Source organism: Scyliorhinus canicula, chromosome 15 (genome assembly GCF_902713615.1).
Source record: "Scyliorhinus canicula chromosome 15, sScyCan1.1, whole genome shotgun sequence".
Lineage (NCBI taxonomy): Eukaryota > Metazoa > Chordata > Chondrichthyes > Carcharhiniformes > Scyliorhinidae > Scyliorhinus > Scyliorhinus canicula.
This window is the reverse complement of record NC_052160.1, coordinates 139955701-139979746: the sequence shown is the minus strand read 5'-3', so window position 1 is coordinate 139979746 and position 24046 is coordinate 139955701. Positions and strand designations below refer to the sequence as shown.

At 49.5% G+C, this 24046-nt stretch overlaps 1 protein-coding gene across 1 annotated transcript; it reads right to left on the bottom strand.

The window, feature by feature from the left end:
* Window positions 1-1498: 1498 nt before the first annotated feature.
* Window positions 1499-23222, bottom strand: LOC119978395 (pepsin A-2/A-3-like). The gene is made up of 9 exons (XM_038820017.1): window positions 23081-23222; window positions 18313-18475; window positions 16748-16865; window positions 12259-12377; window positions 11304-11503; window positions 10024-10143; window positions 4037-4181; window positions 3706-3804; window positions 1499-1949 (listed from the first exon to the last, which is right to left on the bottom strand). Exons 1-9 carry the CDS (start codon window positions 23134-23136, stop codon window positions 1794-1796), a joined length of 1176 nt encoding a protein of 391 aa, XP_038675945.1. The 5' UTR covers window positions 23137-23222; the 3' UTR covers window positions 1499-1793.
* Between the last annotated feature and the right edge of the window lie 824 nt (window positions 23223-24046).

Below are 24046 nucleotides of genomic sequence, written 5' to 3'. Positions count from 1 at the left end.
GAAGGGGTAGTATCCCTATTACAGGGGTCCCGGGGGTCCGTCTATTCTAGGGGTCCCTGTCATTGTCATGAGGGGGGGGGGGGGTTCTGCTGGAGAACGGTCTGCAGGCGGTGCATTGTTGGGGTGGGGGGTGGGATTGGCCCTCGGATGGGCTTGGATGGTTTCTACCAGCATGGCCCTGGTGTGGTGGACCTTGCGGTGCTTCAAGGTGGCAACTGTTGTCCCCTTGGCCCAGTGTGAGGTCCACCACGTCAGGTTCACGGTTTGCTGAGACAACAAGTGATCCGCGTGCACTTGATTCCCGACTGCGTGAACTGGGGGATCATGGGAGGACGGAGCATAAAGACTCATTTACATTTATTTACGTTCCCCTGTTAGTGCGGATTATGGACCTCGTTCACACTGCCAGCAGGGTTCGGATCATGGCATTTGGGTTGGGCACCTGTGCTGATCCCGATTTTCCCCCAACGTCCGATTCTCCGTCCCATCGGGGATCGCATTCTGGGCGTCCCGGAATGGAAAATCTGGCCCAAGAAATTTTAATTTGGCTGAAGCTGTGTTCTGTGGGTACTTGGTTTGGGAAGAAATATCAGAGATCAGACATTTGCCTAGTGTGAGCAGAAACTGGGCGGCATCTCATTGACTTCCAATACTCATATAAGGCTCTGGACAGACCCCATTTGGAGTATTGTGAGCAGTTTTTGTCCCCATATCTAAGGAAGGATGTGCTGGGCAGCTCGGTGGCGCAGTGGGTTAGCCCCGCTGCCTCACGGCGCCAAGGTCCCACGTTCGATCCCGGCTCTGGGTCACTGTCCATGTGGAGTTTGCACATTCTCCCCGTGCTTGCGTGGGTTTTGCCCCCACAACCCAAAGGTGTGCAGGGTAGGTGGATTGGCCGCGCTAAATTGCCCCTTAATTGGGAAAAATGATTTGGGTACTCTTAATTTTATTTTTTTTAAAAGGAAGGATGTGCTGGCTTTGGAAAGGGTACAGAGGTGGTTAATAAGAATGATCCCTGGAATGAAGAATTTGTCGTATGAGGAACGTTTGAGGACTCTGGGCCTGTACTCATTGGAGTTTAGAAGGATAAGGGGGGATCTTATTGAAACTTACAGGATATTGCGAGGCCTGGATAGAGTGGATGTGGAGAGGATGTTTCCACTTGTAGGAAAAACTAGAACCAGAGGACACCATCTCAGACTAAAGGGACAATCCTTTAAAACAGAGATGAGGAGGAATTTCTTCAGCCAGAGGGTGGTGAATCTGTGAAACTCTTTGCCGCAGAAGGCTGCGGAGGCCAATTCACTGAATGTCTTTAAGACAGAGATAGATAGGTTCTTGATTAATAAGGGGATCAGGGGTTATGGGGAGAAGGCAGGAGAATGGGGATGAGAAAATATCAGCCATGATTGAATGGCGGAGCAGACTCGATGGGCCGAGTGGCCCAATTCTGCTCCAATGTCTTATATCAAAAAAGAGATCAGAGCTATTAAAGAAATTTTGCCACTGTAATGTTAATTTTTTAATATTCTCCATTAATCCTTTCGAATAATCATCTGCAATGTAAAACTCTAAATAGATTCACGCTAAACAGGTCATCTTTATCTTGTTCGTTTTAATAACAAATGTCATCTTCATCTGTAAAAATCATTACCAATAATATTTTTCACCATTTGTGCTGCTACTGTGTTGGCCAGTGCATTTGGAGATTGTGAGGAATTCAGGCGATGTTTGTAGTTGTGATTTGGAGAGAGGAAAAGGAAGCAACTTAAACAACGTCATGGATGAATAAATTAGGCAGCCTTGGCGAAACCCACTTGGTTGTTTCCTCGGTCAAAAATGGTATAGTAGACTCCAATGAAGACATCTCCAAATACCCAGATTCCAGTAGTAGGAAGAGACATGTGGTTAAATCCGCTCATACAATATTGCTTTCCATTGGAGTTTCTCTGCAAGCAAAATAATAAAGAACAAATCAGCCGATTTTTCTACATTTGTTTGCTTCTAAGATTACACTTGCTTTTGCAGCATGCGGTATTACACGCAAACATATTGCATTACATACAAACATACTTATTTGACAGTTAGGAAACAAAGTACTTGCCCCAAACTTCACGACGAGCAGATCACCCTGATGTTTCCTTGGAAAAAAGACCAAAGCGCTTTGTGCAATGAATTAATTTGAAGGGAAAGAGTCTGTGGTGAGGGAAAATCCAGCAGAAAATCTTCACTTTTAAAAAATTAATTTAGAGTACCCAATTTATTTTTCCAATTCAGGAGCGATTTAGTGTGGCCAATCCACCTACCCTGCACATCTTTGGGCTTTGGGGCTCAAACCCACGCAGACACAGGGAGACTGTGCAAACTCCACACAGACAGTGACCTGGAGCAGGGATTGAACCTGGGTCCTCAGTGCCATAGGCAGCAGTGCTAACCACTGCGCCACCGCTCCCCCGCTGAAAACATTCACATCACCACTTTGCACGTTTGGCAAATAGATAATGAACATTTCACCATTGTCTTGGCGGTACACTACGCCACTGCCTTCCCATTGGTCGGGCATTGTAAGGAGAGGCAGGGATAATAACGTCTCTTTGCATGCAGCTGACTTGTTGCTGTACATTTCCAATGGGCACATTGGACATGTTTGCCGTTTTTTCAGGCTACAAATTGAAAATGGCCAAAAGTGAAGAAGAAGAAGAATCATTACAGTGCAAAAGGAGGCCATTTGGCCCATCGTGTCTGAACCAGCCCTTGGAAAGAGCACCCTACTTAAGGCCACACCCGCACCCTATCTCAGTAACCCCACCGAAACTTTCTGATACTAAGGGGCAATTTAGCATGGTCAATCCACCTAACCTGCAAATCTTTGGACTGTGGGAGGAAACCGGAGCACCCGGAGGAAACCCACGCAGACACGGGGAGAAAGTGCAGACTCCACACAGACAGTGACCCGAGGTTGGAATTGAGGCAGCAGGGCTAACCACTGTGCCACCTGAAGTGTTTCTGCTGAATCTCCTGGGAGAGGGGCAGATTTGAGTGCCCAGCCATTTAAGTTGGCCAGGAGTAGGTTCAGCTAATTTGGGTATTCAGGTGAGCCATGACTGTGCCACGACGTCTAAATGGAATCTGGCTGGCTTGGCGGAGGGGGAGGGGTTGAAAGGGAATTTGAAGAGACGTTCATAGAACATAGAACATAGAACAGTACAGCACAGAACAGGCCCTTCAGCCCTCAATGTTGTGCCGAGCCATGATCACCCTACTCAAACCCACATATCCACCCTATACCCGTAACCCAACAACCCCCCCCTTAACCTTACTTTTATTAGGACACTACGGGCAATTTAGCATGGTCAATCCACCTAACCCGCACATCTTTGGACTGTGGGAGGAAACCGGAGCACCCGGAGGAAACCCACGCACACAGGGGGAGGACGTGCAGACTCCACACAGACAGTGACCCAGCTGGGAATCGAACCTGGGACCCTGGAGCTGTGAAGCATTTATGCTAACCACCATGCTACCCTGCTGCCCCTAATAAAAAAAACACACTTTTCCCGAACATTACTCACAGAGTCAGCTGATGTTAGGATTCACTGGAAAAACTGGGCTATGCCATTGCACTGAAATCTGTTCTAAACCCAGTAACCCGGAGATGGTGTACGGTGCTGTGGGAATTCCAGCAGCTTAAGGGTTAAAGCATACCTTGACCACATAAGCAGAAGAAGGAACGGGATAGTCAATTCCATTGATGGTGAATGTCACATCGGGCATGCTGGACATGGCATTGCAGTCGACGTAATTCTGTAGAACAGAGAAAGAATTTAACAGTGGTATAATCTGAAGGGGCAGCTCACATCTATGTTTAAATTGAATTATTGACTAAACGTTAGCTCTGAGAATTTACTTAATTTTAGCATAAGTGCAAAAGATCATTACCAATGCATCTGAACCTCCGTTAATATAAGAAACTTCTGTACTTTAAGATTTGAGATGAAATTATCTCCTTCCCATGATAAAACACAATGCAAATTACCCAAGGGCCATTTAATGGGCCGGCGCCAATCGCGTGCAGAATTTTCTGAATAGGTGCTGTAGGTCCAACGATGACGGAGGTTCCACTATCGACAACGGCCTGACAACCATTTTCGCAAGCCACCACCTGGCCATTTAATTTCACACTAGGAAGTAAAAGGACATTCATAGTTAGGTGACCTGTTTTGGAATCTAATTAACAACTGAGATTAATGTGCCAAATGTGTGCATCGTGCATTGTGCATTAAGGTTGTTAATACTTGAGGTTAATATAAAACATGACATTCGGATTGTGTTTTTGAATCGCTCAGTATGGCTACTCTATTTTTCGTACACTTTCAACTGTTGTCTTGCAATGTTTTTCCAGGTCCATGTATGTTGATTCTCACTTTTCTGGTTTGCATTTGACTCTCTGTCATCCAGTGTATTGGCTTCAAACCCTTCCTCTTCCTGTTCATATTCCTCAACTGGCTTGCTTATCTCATTCATTGTGATCTTCTCCAACTCTAAATAATAGCACATGCATCAGCTCTGCCTCCCAATTACTCTGCATTCATATTTGCTCTATGGGGCCAGTGGTTGTAGGTATTTTTTGCTGGGAATTCTGTTTCAAAACATTCTTCACCCTCAAATGTCTCTTCAAAACTCAATTCCTTAACTGTGCCTTTAGTTCCTTCCCTCTTTGCACTCCCTTAATCTCTGCTTCATCCACTGTTTAACCTTTACATTGCCTTTGGATGTTGCAGTCTGGGAAAACGCTCGACAAATCTGGTTGTAGTTGACTTGCATTCAAGCAGCCCCGGCATTAATTGGGGATGTTGTCTTTAGAAGTAGTTGGATCAATATATGTTGAGTAGGGGGGGTTTGGGTTGAGGGTTAGAGAGGTATTGATCATGCTGCGTGATCTTCCAATCAGGTGGATAGGGAAAGTGTAGAGAATCATCAGGAGGTAGGGGCAGAAGTCCATGAGAGCACAATGGAGCAGGGAGTACAGGCCAGTACTTGCTTTAAACCTGAATAATTCTGGTTTATGCATTTCCCAGCTAATTCCTGATATTTCTCTTTGACACGCCTGTAATGTTAAACTACCCAGCAAGCACTGTGCAACATTTAACCTCTTTTTCATTCTAAATTATTTTGGCACAAAACACATCATTGCAGCTGAATTCTTTTTTATTTTGATAAACAATTTTATTGAGGCATTTTGGCATTGTAAACAACAATACACAGCTCTCCTCCCACAAGGACCCGCCTAACTAACCCCTTAATCTATGTTGCCCTAACCCCCCTTCCCGCTCTCACCCCCCCGCACCCCCCTGTTGACCGTAAAGGCCAAAACGTCAGCCTCTCTCTCTCCTCCTGGACTCCCGGGTTTCCGAGACCCCAAATATTGCCACCTCCGGACTCATCACCACCCTTGTTTTCAGTACCCGGGACATAACGTCCGAGAATCCCTGCCAGTGCCCCCTGAGTTTTGGACATGCCCAGAACATGTGGACATGGTTCGCTGGTCCTCCCGCACATCTGGCGCACTTGTCCTCCAGTCCAAAGAATTTACTCATCCGGTCCACTGCCATGTGGGCCAGATGGACGACCTTGAATTGAATCGGGCTGAGCCTGGCGCATGTTGCAGTAGCGTTAACCTTGCTCAACGCCTCCACCCATAAGCCCTCTTCTATCTCACCTCCGAGTTCCTCTTCCCACTTAAGCTTCAGCTCCTTGCTCTGCGTCTCCTCTGCCCCCATAAGTTCTTTATACATATCCGAGACCCTCCCTTCCCCCACCCATCCACTGGATATTACCCTGTCCTGGATACCCCTAAGTGGCAGGCGTGGGAAGGATGGAATCTGTCTGCGTAGAAAGTCCCGCACCTGCAAGTACCTGAAATCTCACGCCTGCCCAAATTTCTCCTCCAGCCCCCTCATTCTCGGGAAGCTCCCTTCTAAGAACAGATCCCCCATCCTCTCAATCCCGGCCCTCCGCCATGTTCGGAACCCACTATCCATATTCCCCGGGGCAAACTGGTGATTATCACAAACTGAGGACCAACCTGATGCTCTCGCTTCCCCCACGTGCCTTCGCCATTGGCCCCAGATCAGCAAAGTTGCCACCACTATAGGGTTGGTGGAGTACCATGCCGGCGGGAGCGGCAGGGGCGCCGTAACCAGGGCATTTAAACTGGTACCCCTGCACGACGCGGCCTCCATCCGCCCCCAAAGTGACCTCGCACCCACCATCCACTTCCTTATCATCGCTATGTTGGCCACCCAGTAGTCATTACTAAAGTTTGGCAGCGCCAGCCCCCCTTCCACTCGGTTCCTCTCGAGCATCAATCTCCTCACCCGCGGGGACTTTCCCACCCACACAAACCCCATCATCATTTTATTGACCTTCTTAAAAAAGGACCGCGGAATGAAAATAGGGAGACACTGGAATACGAACAGGAATCTCGGGAGGATTGTCCTTTTAACCGTCTGCACTCTCCTCGCTAGTGTTAGTGGGAGCGCATCCCATCTCCGAAACCTGACGCTCATTTACTCCACCAACCGAGAAAAGTTCAACTTGTGAAACCGGCCCCAGTCCCGCGCCACCTGTATCCCTAAGTATCTAAAACTGTCCCCTACTAACCTAAACGGCAGCCCCCTCAGCCGACCCTCCTGGCCCCTCGCCTGGACAACAAACAACTCACTTTTTGCTATGTTCAGTTTATACCCCGAGAACCGGCCGAATTCTCTCAGGATTCCCATGATTTCATCCATCCCAGCCACTGGATCCGTGATGTATAAGAGCAGGTCATCGGCGTGTAACGAAACTCTGGGTTCCACCTCCGAAGCCTGGTACAGCATCCTGACCCAGTCGATAAAGCCCTCCCCGAACCAAAATCGTTTCAGTACCTCCCATAAATAGTCCCACTCAACCCGGTCGAGAGCCTTCTCGGCATCCATTGCCACGACTACCACTACCTCCCTACTCTCCGGGGGTATCATGATCACATTCAGCAGCCTTCTTAGGTTGGCCACCAACTGCCTGCCCTTGAGAAACCCGGTTTGGTCTTCCATAATAACGTCTGGCACACAGTCCTCAATCATAGCAGCAAAGAGCTTGGCCAGTATTTTAGCATCTACATTGAGCAGAGAGATCGGCCTATAGGACCCACATGCCTCCAGGTCCTTGTCCCGTTTCAGTATCAGGGAGATGGTGGCCTGTGTAGCGACCTGGGGTGGCCACTGCCCAACACCAAATTGAAGATTGCGAGGAATGCAGGGAAAATGGACATGTTGTAAAGCAAGCAGCTTGCAAAGCGATTGTATATTGGGACGACTGCAGAAACCAGTTTTGACTGTTGCAGAAACCAGACAGCACTGTGAAACGAAACCAGTTAACATACTAATGAGGCGATACCGGGCGACCCCCAGATACAATGGAAACAAGTTAAACACAGATCGATACATTCTATGGAAGGCCAGACCCTTTGGCGCCAGAGAAGCCCAAAACAATAAGTCCCAAGAACCGCCCCAGTGACCGAGGAACTGGCCCATGATTGGGGGATTCAAACATATCGATTGGGAAGAGACCCAATCGATTCCAAGCAGGAAAGGGAGTCCTCCCAAAGGGGCGCGGATCCCCTGGGACCTATAAAAGAAAGGTCCCACACATGGTTCAGTCTCCTGTCTCCTGTCTCCTGATCCAGCCTTCGGACAGCAGCCACCAACAAGTAAGTGCCTCCCAACGATCGCTACCAGAGATAGGCACTCCTGACCCCTTTTTAATTGATACCAATCTGAAGTCTGCAGACCAGAGCAGAGCAAGAGGCCTTGTTCCCTGACCCAGGAGTTCCTTCGAGATAAGTATTAGTTATTTAGCGGTAGGAATAAGTTTAATCCTTTTAGCGTGTGCATGGATAGTTATTATAATTGTGTTATAATAAACTCTAGTTGTTTGGACTTACTAATTGGTGTTCGGTTTTATTGCTTTGAACTTCACCTTGAAGCTTGTGGCGGTGTCTTAACGGCACCTGGCGACGCCAGAGCTTAGAAAAGAAACAGAGCCAAATTGAGTGTTCAGCACACTCACCCAGAACGACCAACACCTGTGATATCATCGGGGGTAACACCCCTCTGTCTCTTGCCTCATTAAAAACCCTAACCAGTGCTGGCCCCACTATCTCAGAGAACATTTTATAGAACTCCACCGGATACCCATCCGGCCCCGGGGCTTTACCCGATTGCATGGCCTTCAAGCTCACCAATATTTCTTCGGTCTTAATCGGGGCCCCCAGACTGTCTACCAACCCCCTACCCACTTTTGGGAAGGTCAGTCCATCCAGAAATCACCCCATCCCCTCCGGCCCCGCGGCGGGTTCCGAGGTGTAAAGCTTACTATAGAAGGCCCTGAACACCTTGTTCAGCCCTGCCGGGTTCCCTACCAAGCTCGCCCCCCCCCCCCCCCCCCCCCCCCCCCGTCGACTACCTTCCCTATTTCTCTGGCCGCCTCCCTCTTCCTCAGTTGCTGCGTCAGCATTCTACTGGCTTTCTCCCCATGCTCGTAGATCGCACCCCTCACCTTCCTAAGCTGCTCCACAGCCTTACCTGTGGACAACACCCCAAACGCCGTCTGTAGTCTTTATTTTTCCCTTAAAAGCTCTGCCCTCGGAGTCTCCGCATATCTCCTGTCTATCTGTAAAATCTCCTTCACCAGTCGGTATGTTTCTGTCCTGTCCCTATGTACGCGAATCGAGATCAGCTCCCCTCTCACCACCGCCTTCAGCGCCTCCCAGAACACTGAGACTTCCCCTGTGTCATTGACCTGCAGGTAGTTTTGCACACATTTCCTCACCCTCTCACACACCGCCTCGTCCGCCAACAGACCGCTCTAGCCTCCATTGAAGGCTCTGAAAGCTTTCCTTACAGACCTGCAGGTCAACCCAATGTGGAGCATGGTCCGAAATAGCGATCGCCAAATATTCTACGTCCGTCACCCCCGCCAGCAATTCCCTGCTCATGGCGAAAAAATCAAATCGGGAATACACCTTATGTGCATGTGAATAGAACGAAAACTCCTTCCCCGTCGGCCGACTAGCCCTCCATGGGTCAGCCTCCCCCATTTGCTCCTTGAACCCCCTCAGTTCCTTTGCCATCGCCTGCACCTTCCCCGTTTTTGAACACGACCGGTCTAGGCCGGGCTCAAGGACTGTGTTAAAATCACCTCCCATAATCAGCCGGTGCGAGTCCAGGTCAGGTATCCACCCCAGCAGTCTCTTAATAAAATCCACATTATCCCAATTTGGGGCATATACATTGACCAAAACTACCCTCATCCCCTCGAGCTTACCACTCACCATGACAAATCTGCCTCCCCCATCCGAGATTGTGCTGCCCACCTCGAATTGCACCCGTTTGTTAACGAAAATCGCGACCCCCCCCCCTAGTTTTAGTGTCCAGCCCCGAGTGGAAGACCTGGCTAATCCAGCCCTTCCTTAATCTGACCTGGTCAGCTACTTTCAGATGGGTCTCCTGAAGCATTATTACGTTCGCCTTCAGCGTCCTCAGATGCGCGATCACACGTGTCCTCTTTACCGGCTCGTTTAACCCTCTAATGTTCCAGGTGATCGGCCTGGTTTGGGGGCACCGCCCCCCCCCCCCCCCCCTCCCTCACCGATCAGCCATCTCCTTTCTTGGGGCCGCCCCTAGCCCCTGTGTCGCGCTTCCCCTGGCCCACCTCCTGCCCTTGTTTGCCCACTTCTTCAACTATTTACAATTCTTTCTCCTTCTCAATTCCACACACCTATATCTGAAGTCAGAGCCTGAGTACCTATACCTTCAGATCCAGCGCTCAAAAGTATAAAAAAGTTGGGGAAAAAGGTCCAGATGTCCAACCGGAGCGAGAGCCACCAAATGTGCGACTTACTCCCTCATTGCCGCCACCGGAGGTGTCTGCAGCTGAATTCTATCTAGAACATGTAACATTTGTTAATAGGCATTTACTTACCTGTCCAGATGGATTTGCCAGTACCCCTCTACGGTGACGGGAACCCAGTTAATTTGACCTGTGTAATGGTTTGGATCAACTCCACCAAATACAATTTCACTTCCAGACTGACCATTCTCTCTGTAAATCAAAGGTTAAAAATGAATTAAATCTGGAAGTATGCAGGTTCAGAATTTCTGTCAGTTTCTACGATCACATCATATTAGCCTTTTGTCAAATATGTGCCTGAAAATAGTTGTTAACCTCTTGGAAAGCTTGCTGGAAAGTATCAAGAATTTGGTACCAAAGAGTAGGATGCAACTATATCCTATATCCTACCACAGCAGAGTGTGAATCCCACAAGGTTTTAAATGTTTGCATTGTGATCTGGTCAGATTTATTTGATTTGTTGTTGTGATGGGGAATGGGGAACAGCCTGGGCAGAAAATGGAAGCGGATTCAAGAGTAAATTGCAAAAGGGAATTGGGCATATGTTGGGAAAAGGGTTATTGTGGATGGGCAGGGGAGTTAGACTAATTGGATAGTTCCTTCAAAGTGCTAGCACACGCACAATGGGCCGAATGGCCTATTTCTGTGCTGCATAGGATTCCATTCATTAAAGTCTACATGGATGGAATAAATTCGAGAGTGGGTTCACTGCCGAGGGTGGCGGGATGGGCCGAAGAATGATAGTCAGAGCAAAGCCAGGGAGGAAAACTGGAGCAAAACAGAAGGGGATTCTTAAAGGGGGCATAAGCAATTCAAAGACTTCAAATATTTTTTTCCAAGTGAGACTTTCCATGAGCTGTGGCCCTCCAGGAGAAACGATGAGCCCAAAGGGACGTAGTGATGACCAATGCTCGCCCTCACACTGCCAACAGAGCTTTTATTGCTTCCTATTTCTGCCCCATGATGTACTGCTGCCATATCTGGATTCCCTGTTGGTGATGGTCCCGAAGCAGAACGGAGGGAAATTGGCTGGTTTCCCTGACCCTGGCCTTCCCACCATCATTTGAATACACGGAGTGACAGACAGTCAGGCAGCTAAAACCCCTGACAGATGGGGCAGGGAGCTGGAGGAAACTTTGCTGCAGGGCAGATGGGGGGGGGTGGAGTTCTGTCTACGGGCATCCCATCCCTACATTACTCAATTTCCCAATGCTGTATCGCCTATTGAATTATGCCAGAGAAAAATCCAGGTATGGCTAAAGAGGGGTTGAAGAAAAGGGTAAGTTTGGTGCAGGTTAAGTTGGATACTCTTTATGAAGGGATTCATCAGTGAATGTTAAAAAATACTTCACCTGGTCAGGTAAAAAGCAAACAGAGGCTGCTCCACGAGATGCTCGGACATCATGTTATCGAAAACAGTTGTGGCGCCTGATACGGCATAATTTGGATATCCCAATCCCACAATTCCATCAAATTTAGCGTAGTAAAGGAAACTGCCAGGCTCAGTCATACTTAAACCAAATTCTTGGTGGGTGATATCAATGTTGGCGACCTAATCAAAAATAAGACAGTTTAAATATTTACAGTCGGTCGTCCTGTAAGAAGGTCAAGTTAACATATGAACACATTAGGGTATTGCCACCTTCTTGGTCTCTGCTGTTTAAAATTGCCCTTGGAAGGTATAGAGCCTCAGGCTGCTCCTCACTAGGTGAATGTCTTAAGGAATGTGAAGATAGGGACATAAACACTCTGTTCTGGAGGTTTCTGCTGCTATGTCTCAGTCATTGGGCACTAATGTATCGAGTGAGGTGAGGCACTGCAGTCTCTAAATGGGCAGATGTGGGCCCCACTAACCCATCCCACTGAAGAGTTTTCAAAGAGTTTCCGGAACATCGTGTCTTCCTCCAGGAGCTGAGGAAGATATGTGATGAGAGAAATAAAGGGTTAGCACGATTACTTTCTTGCAAAAGAACATTAATAGAATAAGTGAATGGCCATTCTGAGTTCAGTGTGGGCATGTGTGAGGTCATCCACTTTGGCAGAAGATAAAGAATATTTCCCAAATGGTGAGGAATTAAGAATGGTAGAGGAGAGTGACTCAGGAGCCCAACAGCACAAATCATTCAAAGCCAGTAAGTAGGTACAAAAATCAATCAGAAAAGCCAATGGATTGCTGGTAAAAAACTCAAGGACGGTGAAATACAAAGGACAGGAAGTTATTCTTCCATTTTGTACACCCTTGGTCAGGTACACAAAAAGAATATAAAAAACACAATCTGATGTTGGTAATCAGCTAGTTTGACTTACTCTGAGAGTATCATATCCCAGTACACCAGTCATGCTGCCAGTGCCATATCGAATGGACATATATTTGTTACTCATCTGAAATGTTGAGGAGTCTTGTGGAACGAACTTGTGGTGATCCCCTACAAGAAAAGCACATTTTACCCACTCAGTTTCAGGAGATGATTCTGGTCATTTCAATATAACAACAAGTTGACCAGGACAAATGGTACAGAGATATGGTCAAATCCCAGCACAGCAGCTGAGGAATTTAAATTTAAGTCGCAGTGGTTAGCACTGTTGCTTCACAGGACCAGGGACCCCCGGTTCGATTCCCGGCTTGGGTCACTGTCTGTGTGGAGTCTGCACGTTCTCCGTGTGTCTGCGTGGGTTTCCTCCGGGTGCTCCAGTTTCCTCCCACAAGTCCCGAAAAACGTGTTTGTTGGGTGAATTGGACATTCTGAATTCTCCCTCTGTGTACCTGAACAGGCGCCGGAGTGTGACAACTAGGGGCTTTTCACAGTAACTTCATTGCAGTGTTAATGTAAGCCTAATTGTTACACTAATAAAGATTATTATAAATTAAAAAATGATATGGAATAAAAAGCAGGCATTGGTTGTGGTTATTCCTTCTTGGTCCCTCAGGGTCAAGGATGACCTCTTGGGTGGGTGGGTGGGGTAGGGTTGGGGTAAAGAAGCCTGTGTGTGGATTTTTCCAACATGGGGTGGTCGTTACAACCTCCACACGGTCCCAACAGAGTGAGGGCTTGGCCCAATGGGAGGGAAATCTGAGATGGCTGGAGACCGGGCTTTGCTGTACGAGGGGAGCAGCAGCGAGGTGAGAGGAGCAGCAGCGGGGAGAGAGGAGCAGCATTGGGGGGAGAGGAGCAGCAGCGGGGGGAGAGGAGCAGCAGGGTGAGAGGAGCAGCAGCGGGGAGAGGAGCAGCAGCGGGGAGAGAGGAGCAGCAGTGGGGGGAGAGGAGCAGCAGCGGGGAGAGGAGCAGCAGCGGGGAGAGAGGAGCAGCAGCGGGGGGAGAGGAGCAGCAGCGGGGGGAGAGGAGCAGCAGCGGGGGGGAGCAGCAGCTGGAGGAGAGGAGCAGCAGCGGGGTGAGAGGAGCAGCAGCGGGGGGAGAGGAGCAGCAGCGGGGAGAGGAGCAGCAGCGGGGAGAGAGGAGCAGCAGCGGGGGGAGAGGAGCAGCAGGGTGAGAGGAGCAGCAGCGGGGGGAGAGGAGCAGCAGCGGGGGGAGAGGAGCAGCAGCGGGGAGAGAGGAGCAGCAGCGGGGGGAGAGGAGCAGCAGCGGGGAGACAGGAGCAGCAGTGGGGAGAGAGGAGCAGCAGCGGGGGGAGAGGAGCAGCAGCGAGGGGAGAGGAGCAGCAGTGGGGGGAGAGAAGCAGCAGCGGGGGAAGAGGAGCAGCAGCGGGAGGAGCAGCAGTGGGGAGAGAGGAGCAGCAGCGTGGGGAGAGGAGCAGCAGCGGGGGGAGAGGAGCAGCAGCGGGGAGTGAGGAGCAGCAGCGGGGGGAGAGGAGCAGCAGTGGGGAGAGAGGAGCAGCAGCGGGTGGAGAGGAGCAGCAGCGGGGAGAGAGGAGTAGCAGCGGGGGGAGAGGAGCAGCAGCGAGGGGAGAGTAGCAGCAGCGGGGCGAGAGGAGCAGCAGCGGGGCGAGAGGAGCAGCAGCGGGAGGAGCAGCAGCGGGGAGAGAGGAGCAGCAGTGGGGGGAGAGGAGCAGCAGCGTGGGGAGAGTAGCAGCAGCGGGGCGAGAGGAGCAGCAGCGGGGAGAGAGAAGCAGCAGTGGGGAGAGAGAAGCAGCAGTGGGGAGAGAGAAGCAGCAGTGGGGGGAGAGGAGCAGCAGCGGGGGGAGAGGAGCAGCAGCGAGGGGGGAGAGAGAAGCAGCAGCGGGGGGAGAGGAGCAGCAGCGGGGGGAGAGGAGCAGCAGTGGGGAGAGAGAAGCAGCAGTGGGGAGAGAGAAGCAGCAGCGGGAGGAGCAGCAGTGGGGAGAGAGGAGCAGCAGCGGGGGGAGAGGAGCAGCAGCGGGGAGAGAGGAGCAGCAGCGAGGTGAGAGGAGCAGCAGCGGGGGAGAGAGGAGCAGCAGCGGGGGGAGAGGAGCAGCAGTGAGGGGAGAGGAGCAGCAGCGGGGGGAGAGGAGCAGCAGCGGGGGAAGAGGAGTAGCAGCGGGGGGAGAGGAGCAGCAGCGGGGGGAGAGGAGCAGCAGTGGTGGGAGAGGAGCAGCAGCGAGGTGAGAGGAGCAGCAGCGGGGGAGAGAGGAGCAGCAGCGGGGGGAGAGGAGCAGCAGTGAGGGGAGAGGAGCAGCAGCGGGGGGAGAGGAGCAGCAGCGGGGGAAGAGGAGTAGCAGCGGGGGGGGGAGCAGCAGCGGGAGGAGCAGCAGCGGGGGGAGAGGAGCAGCAGTGGGGAGAGAGAAGCAGCAGCGGGGGAAGAGGAGGAGCAGCGGGAGGAGCAGCAGCGGGAGGAGCAGCAGCGGGGGAGAGGAGCAGCAGCGGGAGGAGAGGAGCAGCAGCGGGAGGAGCAGCAGCGGGGGGAGAGGAGCAGCAGCGGGGAGAGAGGAGCAGCAGCGGGGGGAGAGGAGCAGCAGTGAGGGGAGAGGAGCAGCAGCGGGGGGAGAGGAGCAGCAGCGGGGGAAGAGGAGTAGCAGCGGGGGGAGAGGAGCAGCAGCGGGGGGAGAGGAGCAGCAGTGGTGGGAGAGGAGCAGCAGCGGGGGGAGAGGAGCAGCAGCGGGGAGAGAGGAGCAGCAGCGAGGTGAGAGGAGCAGCAGCGGGGAGAGAGGGGCAGCAGCGGGGGGAGAGGAGTAGCAGCGGGGGGAGAGGAGCAGCAGCGGGGGGAGAGGAGCAGCAGTGGTGGGAGAGGAGCAGCAGCGGGGGGAGAGGAGCAGCAGCGGGGAGAGAGGAGCAGCAGCGAGGTGAGAGGAGCAGCAGCGGGGAGAGAGGAGCAGCAGCGGGGGGAGAGGAGCAGCAGTGAGGGGAGAGGAGCAGCAGCGGGGGGAGAGGAGCAGCAGCGGGGGAAGAGGAGTAGCAGCGGGGGGGGGAGCAGCAGCGGGAGGAGCAGCAGCGGGGGGAGAGGAGCAGCAGTGGGGAGAGAGAAGCAGCAGCGGGGGAAGAGGAGGAGCAGCGGGAGGAGCAGCAGCGGGAGGAGCAGCAGCGGGGGAGAGGAGCAGCAGCGGGAGGAGAGGAGCAGCAGCGGGAGGAGCAGCAGCGGGGGAGAGGAGCAGCAGCGGGGGAGAGGAGCAGCAGCGGGGAGAGAGGAGCAGCAGCGGGGGAGAGGAGCAGCAGCGGGGGAGAGGAGCAGCAGCGGGGGAGAGGGGCAGCAGCGGGGAGAGAGGAGCAGCAGCGGGGAGAGAGGAGCAGCAGCGAGGGGGGAGAGAGGAGTAGCAGCGGGGAGAGAGGAGCAGCAGCGGGGAGAGGAGCAGCAGCGGGGGGAGAGGGGCAGCAGCGGGGAGAGAGGAGCAGCAGCGGGGAGAGAGGAGCAGCAGCGGGGAGAGGAGCAGCAGCGGATTCAACTGCAATCGGGGCTGGTTTAGCACAGGGCTAATTCGCTGGCTTTGAAAGCAGATCAAGGCAGGCCAACAGCCCGGTTCGATTCCCATATCAGCCTCCCCGAACAGGCCCGGAATGTGGCGACTAGGGGCTTTTCACAGTAACTTCATTTGAAGTCTACTTGTGACAATAAGCGATTTTCCTTTTTTTTCCAGAAACCTTTTTGTTTGTCCAGTTTCTTTAATTTGGAAATCGAAAACTGATGATCTGAGGAATTTATTTACATTCTTCCTTTATCTCTCCGTTTGTTAAGACATTGATGAATACAATGGGTGACACGGTAGCACAGTGGTTAGCACTGCTACCTCACCGTGCCAGGGTCCCGGGTGCAATTCCGGCCTTGGGTGACTGTGTGTGTGGAGTTTGCACTTTGTGGTGAATGTATTACTGCTTCCCACTCACCATTGTATTGCATTACATTGTATTGTATTATGTTGATGCCCTTGTGAGCTCCGCCTATGGTTCCGCCCCCTTTGAGGAGGTATATAGATCTGCAGCCTGTAGGCGGCACTCAGAACAGAGCAGTCGCAGGCAGGCACAGATCTAGCTGATTAAACCACTGTTCACCTCTACTCAACGTCTCGTGTGAATTGATGGTCGCATCACACTTTCTCCCCGTGTCTGCGTGGGTTTCCTCCAGGTGCTCCTGACGGGGACGGGGATAACGTCTGGAATATTCTGAGCACAGAGCTGGATCCTGAATCAATCCAGCTCCCAGCTTCCTTCAGGCACCAGCCATTCCTGATATTTCAGAGGCTTTAATTAGCCAATCATTTGAAATACACAACACGGTATAACAAAGCCAAGTGTGGATTCAGTGTTTAACAATTGCACTATCAGCTCATAATGAGGCAAATCTAAGTCAAGAAGAATAACTGTATCACCTCAAGCTTCTGTTAACTGTTAAGCGATCAAAAAAGCCAACATGTGCTATTGTGAGAACTTCTGCTATTATCTGGATATACTTACTGCAGGCATAACTGGAGCAGTAAACTGATGGAACCCAGAAGTTTGAAGAGCCAGTGTCAAAGATGACAACAAAACTCTGAGGTGGAGTCCCAACGCTGATTGTTCCAGTGTACGCCAGCTGTCAGGAAATTAAAAGGAAAATGTATAATTAGGAATGCGTCTGTTTCTCAGACAGTAATGTGCAAGGATGCTTAAGACCTGCTTAAACTTTTGGAGTTTTCTAAGAATAATTCAGGGAGTGCATACTAACCAACCAAAATGGGACACGTTTTACATCCATTTTCCAACCAGCTAAAATGTTTCTGTCCTCAGAGTTTAATTAAAACAAACGCCTTAGGTTTTCAAATGTCAAACTAAGATTTTTAAAGGTGGCGCTGTCACTTTTAGCAAATATTCCACAGATTCATGTAGTGAGGCAGCTTAAAAACTTTGTAATAAATGTGTAGCAATGGCGAGTGGCTATTGTCAGTTTCATTAGGGGTAGCACGGTAGCATGGTGGTTAGCATAAATGCTTCACAGCTCCAGGGTCCCAGGTTCGGTTCCCGGCTGGGTTACTGTCTGTGTGGAGTCTGCACGTCCTCCCCGTGTGTGTGTGGGTTTCCTCCGGGTGCTCCGGTTTCCTCCCACAGTCCAAAGATGTGCAGGTTAGGTGGATTGGCCATGCTAAATTGCCCGTAGTATCCTAAAAAAGTAAGGTTAAGGGGGGGTTGTTGGGTTACGGGTATAGGGTGGGTTTGAGTAGGGTGATCATTGCTCGGCACAACATCGAGGGCCGAAGGGCCTGTTCTGTGCTGTACTGTTCTATGTTCTATTAGAGATCTTGAAACTGAATTAATCAGATTCATTACCTGTTCTATGATTCTGGTAATGAGAGAAAAAATTGTTTATTTAAATAGAACATTTCACAACTTTGGGATATCCTGAAACACATAACAACCAGTGAGGTACTCTATGAAGTGTAGTCACTATCATGATTTAAGAATCATGATGACCCTCAGAACATAATACCTATGAGGAGAGATTGGATAGGATGGGTTATTTTCCTTGGAACTAAGAAGGCTGAGGGGGTGACTTAATTGAGGTGTACAAAATTATGAGGGGAAGAGATAGAGTGGACAGGATTAATTTGCTTTCTGTCGTGGAGAATTCTAGAACCAGGGGACATAGATTCAAGATAAGCGGAAGAAGGTGTGTAGAGGAGACATGAGGAAGAACGCTTTTACGCAGAGGGTGGTGGGAGTCGGGAATTCACTGCCCGAATAGGTGGTGGAGGCAGAGATCTAAACTCTTCTAAAAAGTATCTGGATCTGCACAGGACAGACATGGTCCTGGTTTAATGTCCATTCTAAACGAGGGTATCCCTGACAATGCAGCACTCCCTCAGCGCTGTGCTAATATTTATCCATTGCAAAATGACCAACTTCAACACTTGTTGTACTTTTGGGTTTCAGATACATGTGGCAATGTTAATAAAGGGCAGAATGCAATAAACACCACCGGGATGTGACTGTTTCAATTCTATTCTATAAGCTGATCTTCTTTAAAAACAGTACAGATTACTTACATCCAGGTAGTTTGCTAGTGAATCTGTTGAACCCAATGACTCTCCATTCGATGCTCCACTGAATCTTGAGTAGAGATTGTCTTTGTGTTCTTTCAGAAACTCCTCGAGTAAACCACGTTCCTCCAAGACATCGCGGACAGATTTACCCTTAAATAGTTTCACTCTGCAAGGATCGGAATGAAAATGGATCAACATTCAGGCAGATACGTCCTTCTAAATTAAGCCAAATATGTTTTTCTACACCTTTCAGTTTCATGTGTACAAGGGGTGGGATTCTCTGTTTTGCCGGGGGTTTCCCGACGGCATGGGGTTGCTCCACAATGGGAAACCCCATTGACCCGCCGGCGTAACGGAGCATCCCGCTGGCGAGTCGGGGCAGAAATGTGGCGGGCGAGGCAGAGAATCCAGCCCAAGGTATAACCGTATATGTACTATGTTGTGATTGGTAAACAAAAGTAGCATTTACAAAAAACAGAGATTGATGTATGAAGGTACACATACAAACTGATTCAAAATTGGCTTAGTTGCAGTAGACAGTGGGTGATGACAGACGGCTGCTTTGGTGACTGGAAACAGTGTTCAGTGGCGTACCACAGGGATCTGTCCTGGATTCCCTATTATTCATTATTGAGATAAACAACTTTGATAACTATATGAGGGGTACATCAGTCAGCTCGCGGATGACACAAGGATTGGCCAGGTGACTAACAGTGAGGATGAGCATCTGGGGTTACAGGGCGATATAGACGGGATGGCCAAATGGGCAGATTAAGTGGCTGATGTACATTAACCCTGAAAAGTGTGAAGTGATACACTTTGTGTGGTGAACGTATTGTACCAACCATTCACCACTGTATTACATTGTACCACACTGTTGCCCATGAAATGAAATGAAAATCGCTTATTGTCACGAGTAGGCTTCAATGAATTTACTGTGAAAAGCCCCTAGTCGCCACATTCCGACGCCTGTTCGGGGAGGCTGGTACGGGAATCGAACCGTGCTGCTGGCCTGCTTGGTCTGCTTTAAAAGCCAGCGATTTAGCTCACTGAGCTAAACCTGAGGTAAATGTGGGCTCCACCTATGGACCATTGTACTGTACTACACGTACTGTATCATGTTGGTGCCCTTGTGGGCTCTGCCCCCTTGAGGGGAGGTATAAAGAGCAGCTGCCCTGTAGGCGGCTCTCAGTAGCAGAGCAGTCGCAGGCAGGCGCTGTTCTAGTCGATTAAAGCCACTGTTCACTTCAACTTTCTGTCTCACGTGAATTGATGGTCGCATCACTTTGGAAGGAGAAATTTGACAAGGAATATTCAATGAACGGTGTAACACTGGGAGGTTCCAGGAACAAAGGGACAGTGGCGTGTTTGACCATAGACCTCTGAAGGCAGAAGGGCAGGTCAATAGGGTGGTGAAAAAGGCATAGATTACAAAGGCAGTGAGGTAATGTTGGAGTTCTACAGAACTCTGGTGGGGCCATAGCTGGCAGACAGTGTGCAATTCTGGTCATTACATTATAAGAAGGATGTGATTGCACTGGAGGGGGTGCAGAGGAAATTCAGCAGGTTGTTGCCTGGGATGGAGCATTTAAGTTATAAAGAGAGATTGGGTAAGGGTTGGGTTGTTTTTGCTGGAGCAGGGAAGATTGAGGGATGACCTGATTGAGGTGTACAAGATTATGAGGGGCATGGACAGGGTGGGATAGGGAGCAGCTTAGTTGAAGGGTCAGTTACGAGGGTACACAGCTTCAAGGTGAGGGGCAGGAAGCTTGAGGGGCATTTGAGGATAAACCTTTTTACCCAGAGGGTGTTGACGGTCTGGAATGCACGGCCTGGGAGGGTGGTAGAGGCGGGTTGCCTCACATCCTTTAAAAAGTACCTGGACGAGCATTTAGCATGTCATAACATTCCAGCCAATGGGCCAAATGCTGACAAATGGGATTAGGTTAGGGCAGCACGGTGGCGCAGTGGTAGCACTGCAGACTCATGACGCCGAGGTCCCAGGTTCGATCCCACCTTCGGGTCACTGTGGAGTTTGCACATTCTCCCCGTGCTTGCGTGGGTCTCACCCCCACAACCCAAAGATGTGCAGGATAGGTGGATCGAACATGCTAAATTGCCCCTTAATTGGAAAAAATGACTTGGATACACTAAATTTATAAAATAAAATGGGATTAGGCAGGTAGGTCAGGTGTTTTTCATGTGTCGATGCAGACTCAATGGGTCGAAGGGCCTCTTCTGCAGTGTATTGTCTGTGATTCTGTGAACATACAAATTCAGCATGGGAGTAGGCCACAATGAGCACAACTATTTTCCAAAATAGACCAGGAGAGATCAATCTGCATTTAAATAACATCTCTCATGATTTGAGATGCATGCTGATTGTGTGCGACGCATTGAGAAAGAGCATTTCATTCCCTTTCGCAATATAATAATTAAATCAAAATTGTCTCCGCATACATTACAAATTTAAGAAATATTGGCCACATCTATTAATAAATTCAAAATCCAGATTGGTGCAGAAAGAAAAATCAATCCTGTTCGCCACTGAGAGTTCCATTGCACCTACTCAAAATGGACTTTGTTGCAAAAGCACATTTCTACCTGAAGTTAGAATAGATAGATTTTTAAAAATGTTTTGCGTTATGGTGCCTGAGTGAGGCTACAACTTTAATAATGTGCAAGCAATCTAGTTGCCAAGAAGCAGCTGGTTGCAACGTCCCTGGCAGAAGGGACTGAGGGTAAAGCTAATGGAAGATTCTTCGCCCAATTTCCTGAGCTTTCGTAGCCATTTTAGAACTGTGCAAACATCTGAGTGAAACATTGGGCCCGACAGAAAATCGGCCCATTAAGAATCCAGGCATTGTTACTATTGTGAACAAGCAGGTACAGAGAATAATCTAAAAGGCTCGTGTTGACCTTTATCTCCAAAGGACTAGAATACGTGGGGGTAGAAGTCATAGAACATAGAACAGTACAGCACAGAACAGGCCCTTCGGCCCTCGATGTTGTGCCGAGCCATGATCACCCTACTCAAACCCACGTATCCACCCTATACCCGTAACCCAACAACCCCCCCCTTAACCTTACTTGTTTCAGCTATTCACATCCCTCATACCCGGAGTGTTATAGGTAGAGGTAGACAAAGTCACCACAGTCCCAGATGACCATAGGCTGCTTTCCCCTTTGAGGGGGAGAGCTGGCTGGTGGAGATTTAACCTGAGGGTCACCACACCTCAGGCAAGGGGCAGGGTTGAGAAGTCGGGGCCTTCATCAATAACCATAGATTTACCAGAATGACACCTGCATTCCACGTGATTAATTATGAGAGGGCCTTGCACACACCAGGGTTGCATTCCCTCAAATTTAAAAGATTAAGAAGCAATTTGATTAAAGTTTTCAGGATAATAAGGAGAAAAGATAGAGTAGATAGAGAGAAACCAGTTCCGTTGTTTGAGGTGTCACCGTCTAAGGGAATAGTCTACAGATTACAGCTGCTGAACCTTTCAGGACTGAAAGTTGATAACACTTCGACACACAAAGGGTGGTAGTCATGTGGAACTCTTCTCCACAACTGGCAGTGGCTGCTCGATCAATTATATATTTTAAATCTGAGATTAATAGACTTTTGTTATCCAAAGATACTAAGGGAATAAGTCAAAGGCCGCTATATGGAGATCACCCACAATCTCATTGACTGGCAGAACAAGCTCGAGGGGATTAATGGTCCACCATTAATGGTGATTAAGAAGGCAAATGGAATTTTGTCCTTCATTGCTAGAGGGATGGAGTTTAAGACGAGGGAGGTTATGCTGCAATTGTATAAGGTGTTAGTGAGGCCACACCTGGAGTATTGTGTTCAGTTTTGGTCTCCTTACTTGAGAAAGGACGTACTGGCACTGGAGGGCGTGCAGAGGAGATTCACTATGTTAATCCCAGAGCTGAAGAGTAGACTGCGACTGTACTCGTTGGAATTTAGAAGGATGAGGGGGGATCTTATAGAAACATATAAAATTATGAAGGGAATAGATAGGATAGATGCGGGCAGGTTGTTTCCACTGGCGGGTGAAAGCAGAACTAGGGGGCATAGTCTCAAAATAAGGGGAAGTAGATTTAGGACTGAGTTTAGGAGGAACTTCTTCACCCAAAGGGTTGTGAATCTATGGAATTCCTTGCCTAGTGAAGCAGTTGAGGCTCCTTCATTAAATGTTTTTAAGGTAAAGGTAGATAGTTTTTTGAAGAATAAAGGGATTAAAGGTTATGGTGTTCTGGCCGGAAAGTGGAGCTGAGTCCACAAAAGATCAGCCATGATCTCATTGAATGGCGGAGCAGGCTTGAGGGGCCAGATGGCCTACTCCTGCTCCTAGTTCTTATGTTCTTATGTCCACTCCTGTTCCTATATTCCGAATGGCGGAAGAGAGAGATACATAATTGAAACGTTGAAAGCAAATACCAAACATTTTGATATAATTATCATCTTCTGTGAGGATACATTCAAAGCATATCCAGACTTCAAAACCAAGGCTGCTCACAAATTCCTGGCTGACTAGGCAGCTCGGTGGCACAGTGGTTAGCACTGCTGCCTCACGGCGCCTAGGACCTGGGTTCAATCCCGTCCCTGGGTCACTGTCCAAGTTGAGTTTGCACATTCACCCCCTGACTACGTGGGTCTAACCCCCAAAACCAAAAGGATGAGCAGGGTAGGTGGATTGGACATGCTAAATTCCACCTTAATTGGGTTCTCTAAATTTATAATTAAAATTTTTTTTACCTGACTAAACATTCAGAGAGCTGAATGCACGCAAGTGCAATGAGCAACCATTTCATTTTTGCCTCTTCGAGTAGTTGAAGGAAACCACAAGGAAATGTCAAATTCCAATGTGAATGGGTTCTGGTTGTTGCTGCTTTTATAGTCATCAGGATCAATCCATTCCGTGGTCGACAGATTTGGATAACATATCAGGTCATGAAAAGTTTTTCCATTATGGAAAATGTCAAACATAATGACCTTGTTGGAAAAACAAATATTGTTTCCAATTTAAGTGACATCAAACTTTGGAAAGTTACAATTTATCACATGATTAAATGTCAATGGCATCTATCAATGCAATTGTATTTCTGCGCGCGGCAGGGGGTGAGAGATGACATGATCAAGGGCGAAGAAAGGGGCCGTCTGGGATGGGCTAGGTGTAGAGTAGAATTAAAAGGGGCAGGAGTTAAATGGGGAAGATGACGGACGGTAGAGGGGATTGGAGGCGCAAGCCTCCGGTAAGGTTGATAACGTGGAATGTCCGGGGACTGAATGGGCCGGTTAAAAGGTCGCGGGTGTTCGCGCACCTCAGGAGCTTGAAAGCGGAGGTTGTCTTTTTGCAGGAGACACACCTCCTTGTGAAGGACCAGGTTAGGGTAAGGAAGGGGTGGGTCGGGCAGGTTTTTCACTCGGGGTTTGATTTGAAATCAAGGGGAGTATCGATTTTAATGAGCAAAAAAATGGGATTCGTGAGTGCGAAGGAGGTGAGGGATCCGGGTGGGAGATATGTGATTGTGAGTGGGGTATTGGAAGGGGCACCGGTAGTGTTGGCAAATGTGTATGCCCCAAATTGGGATGATGCGGGTTTTATGAGGGGGTTGCTGGCAGCAATCCCGGATTTGGCCACGTACCAGTTGATCATGGGAGGAGATTTTAACTGTGTCCTGGAACCGAGGGTGGATAGATCGAGCCCCAGGTTGATGGGCA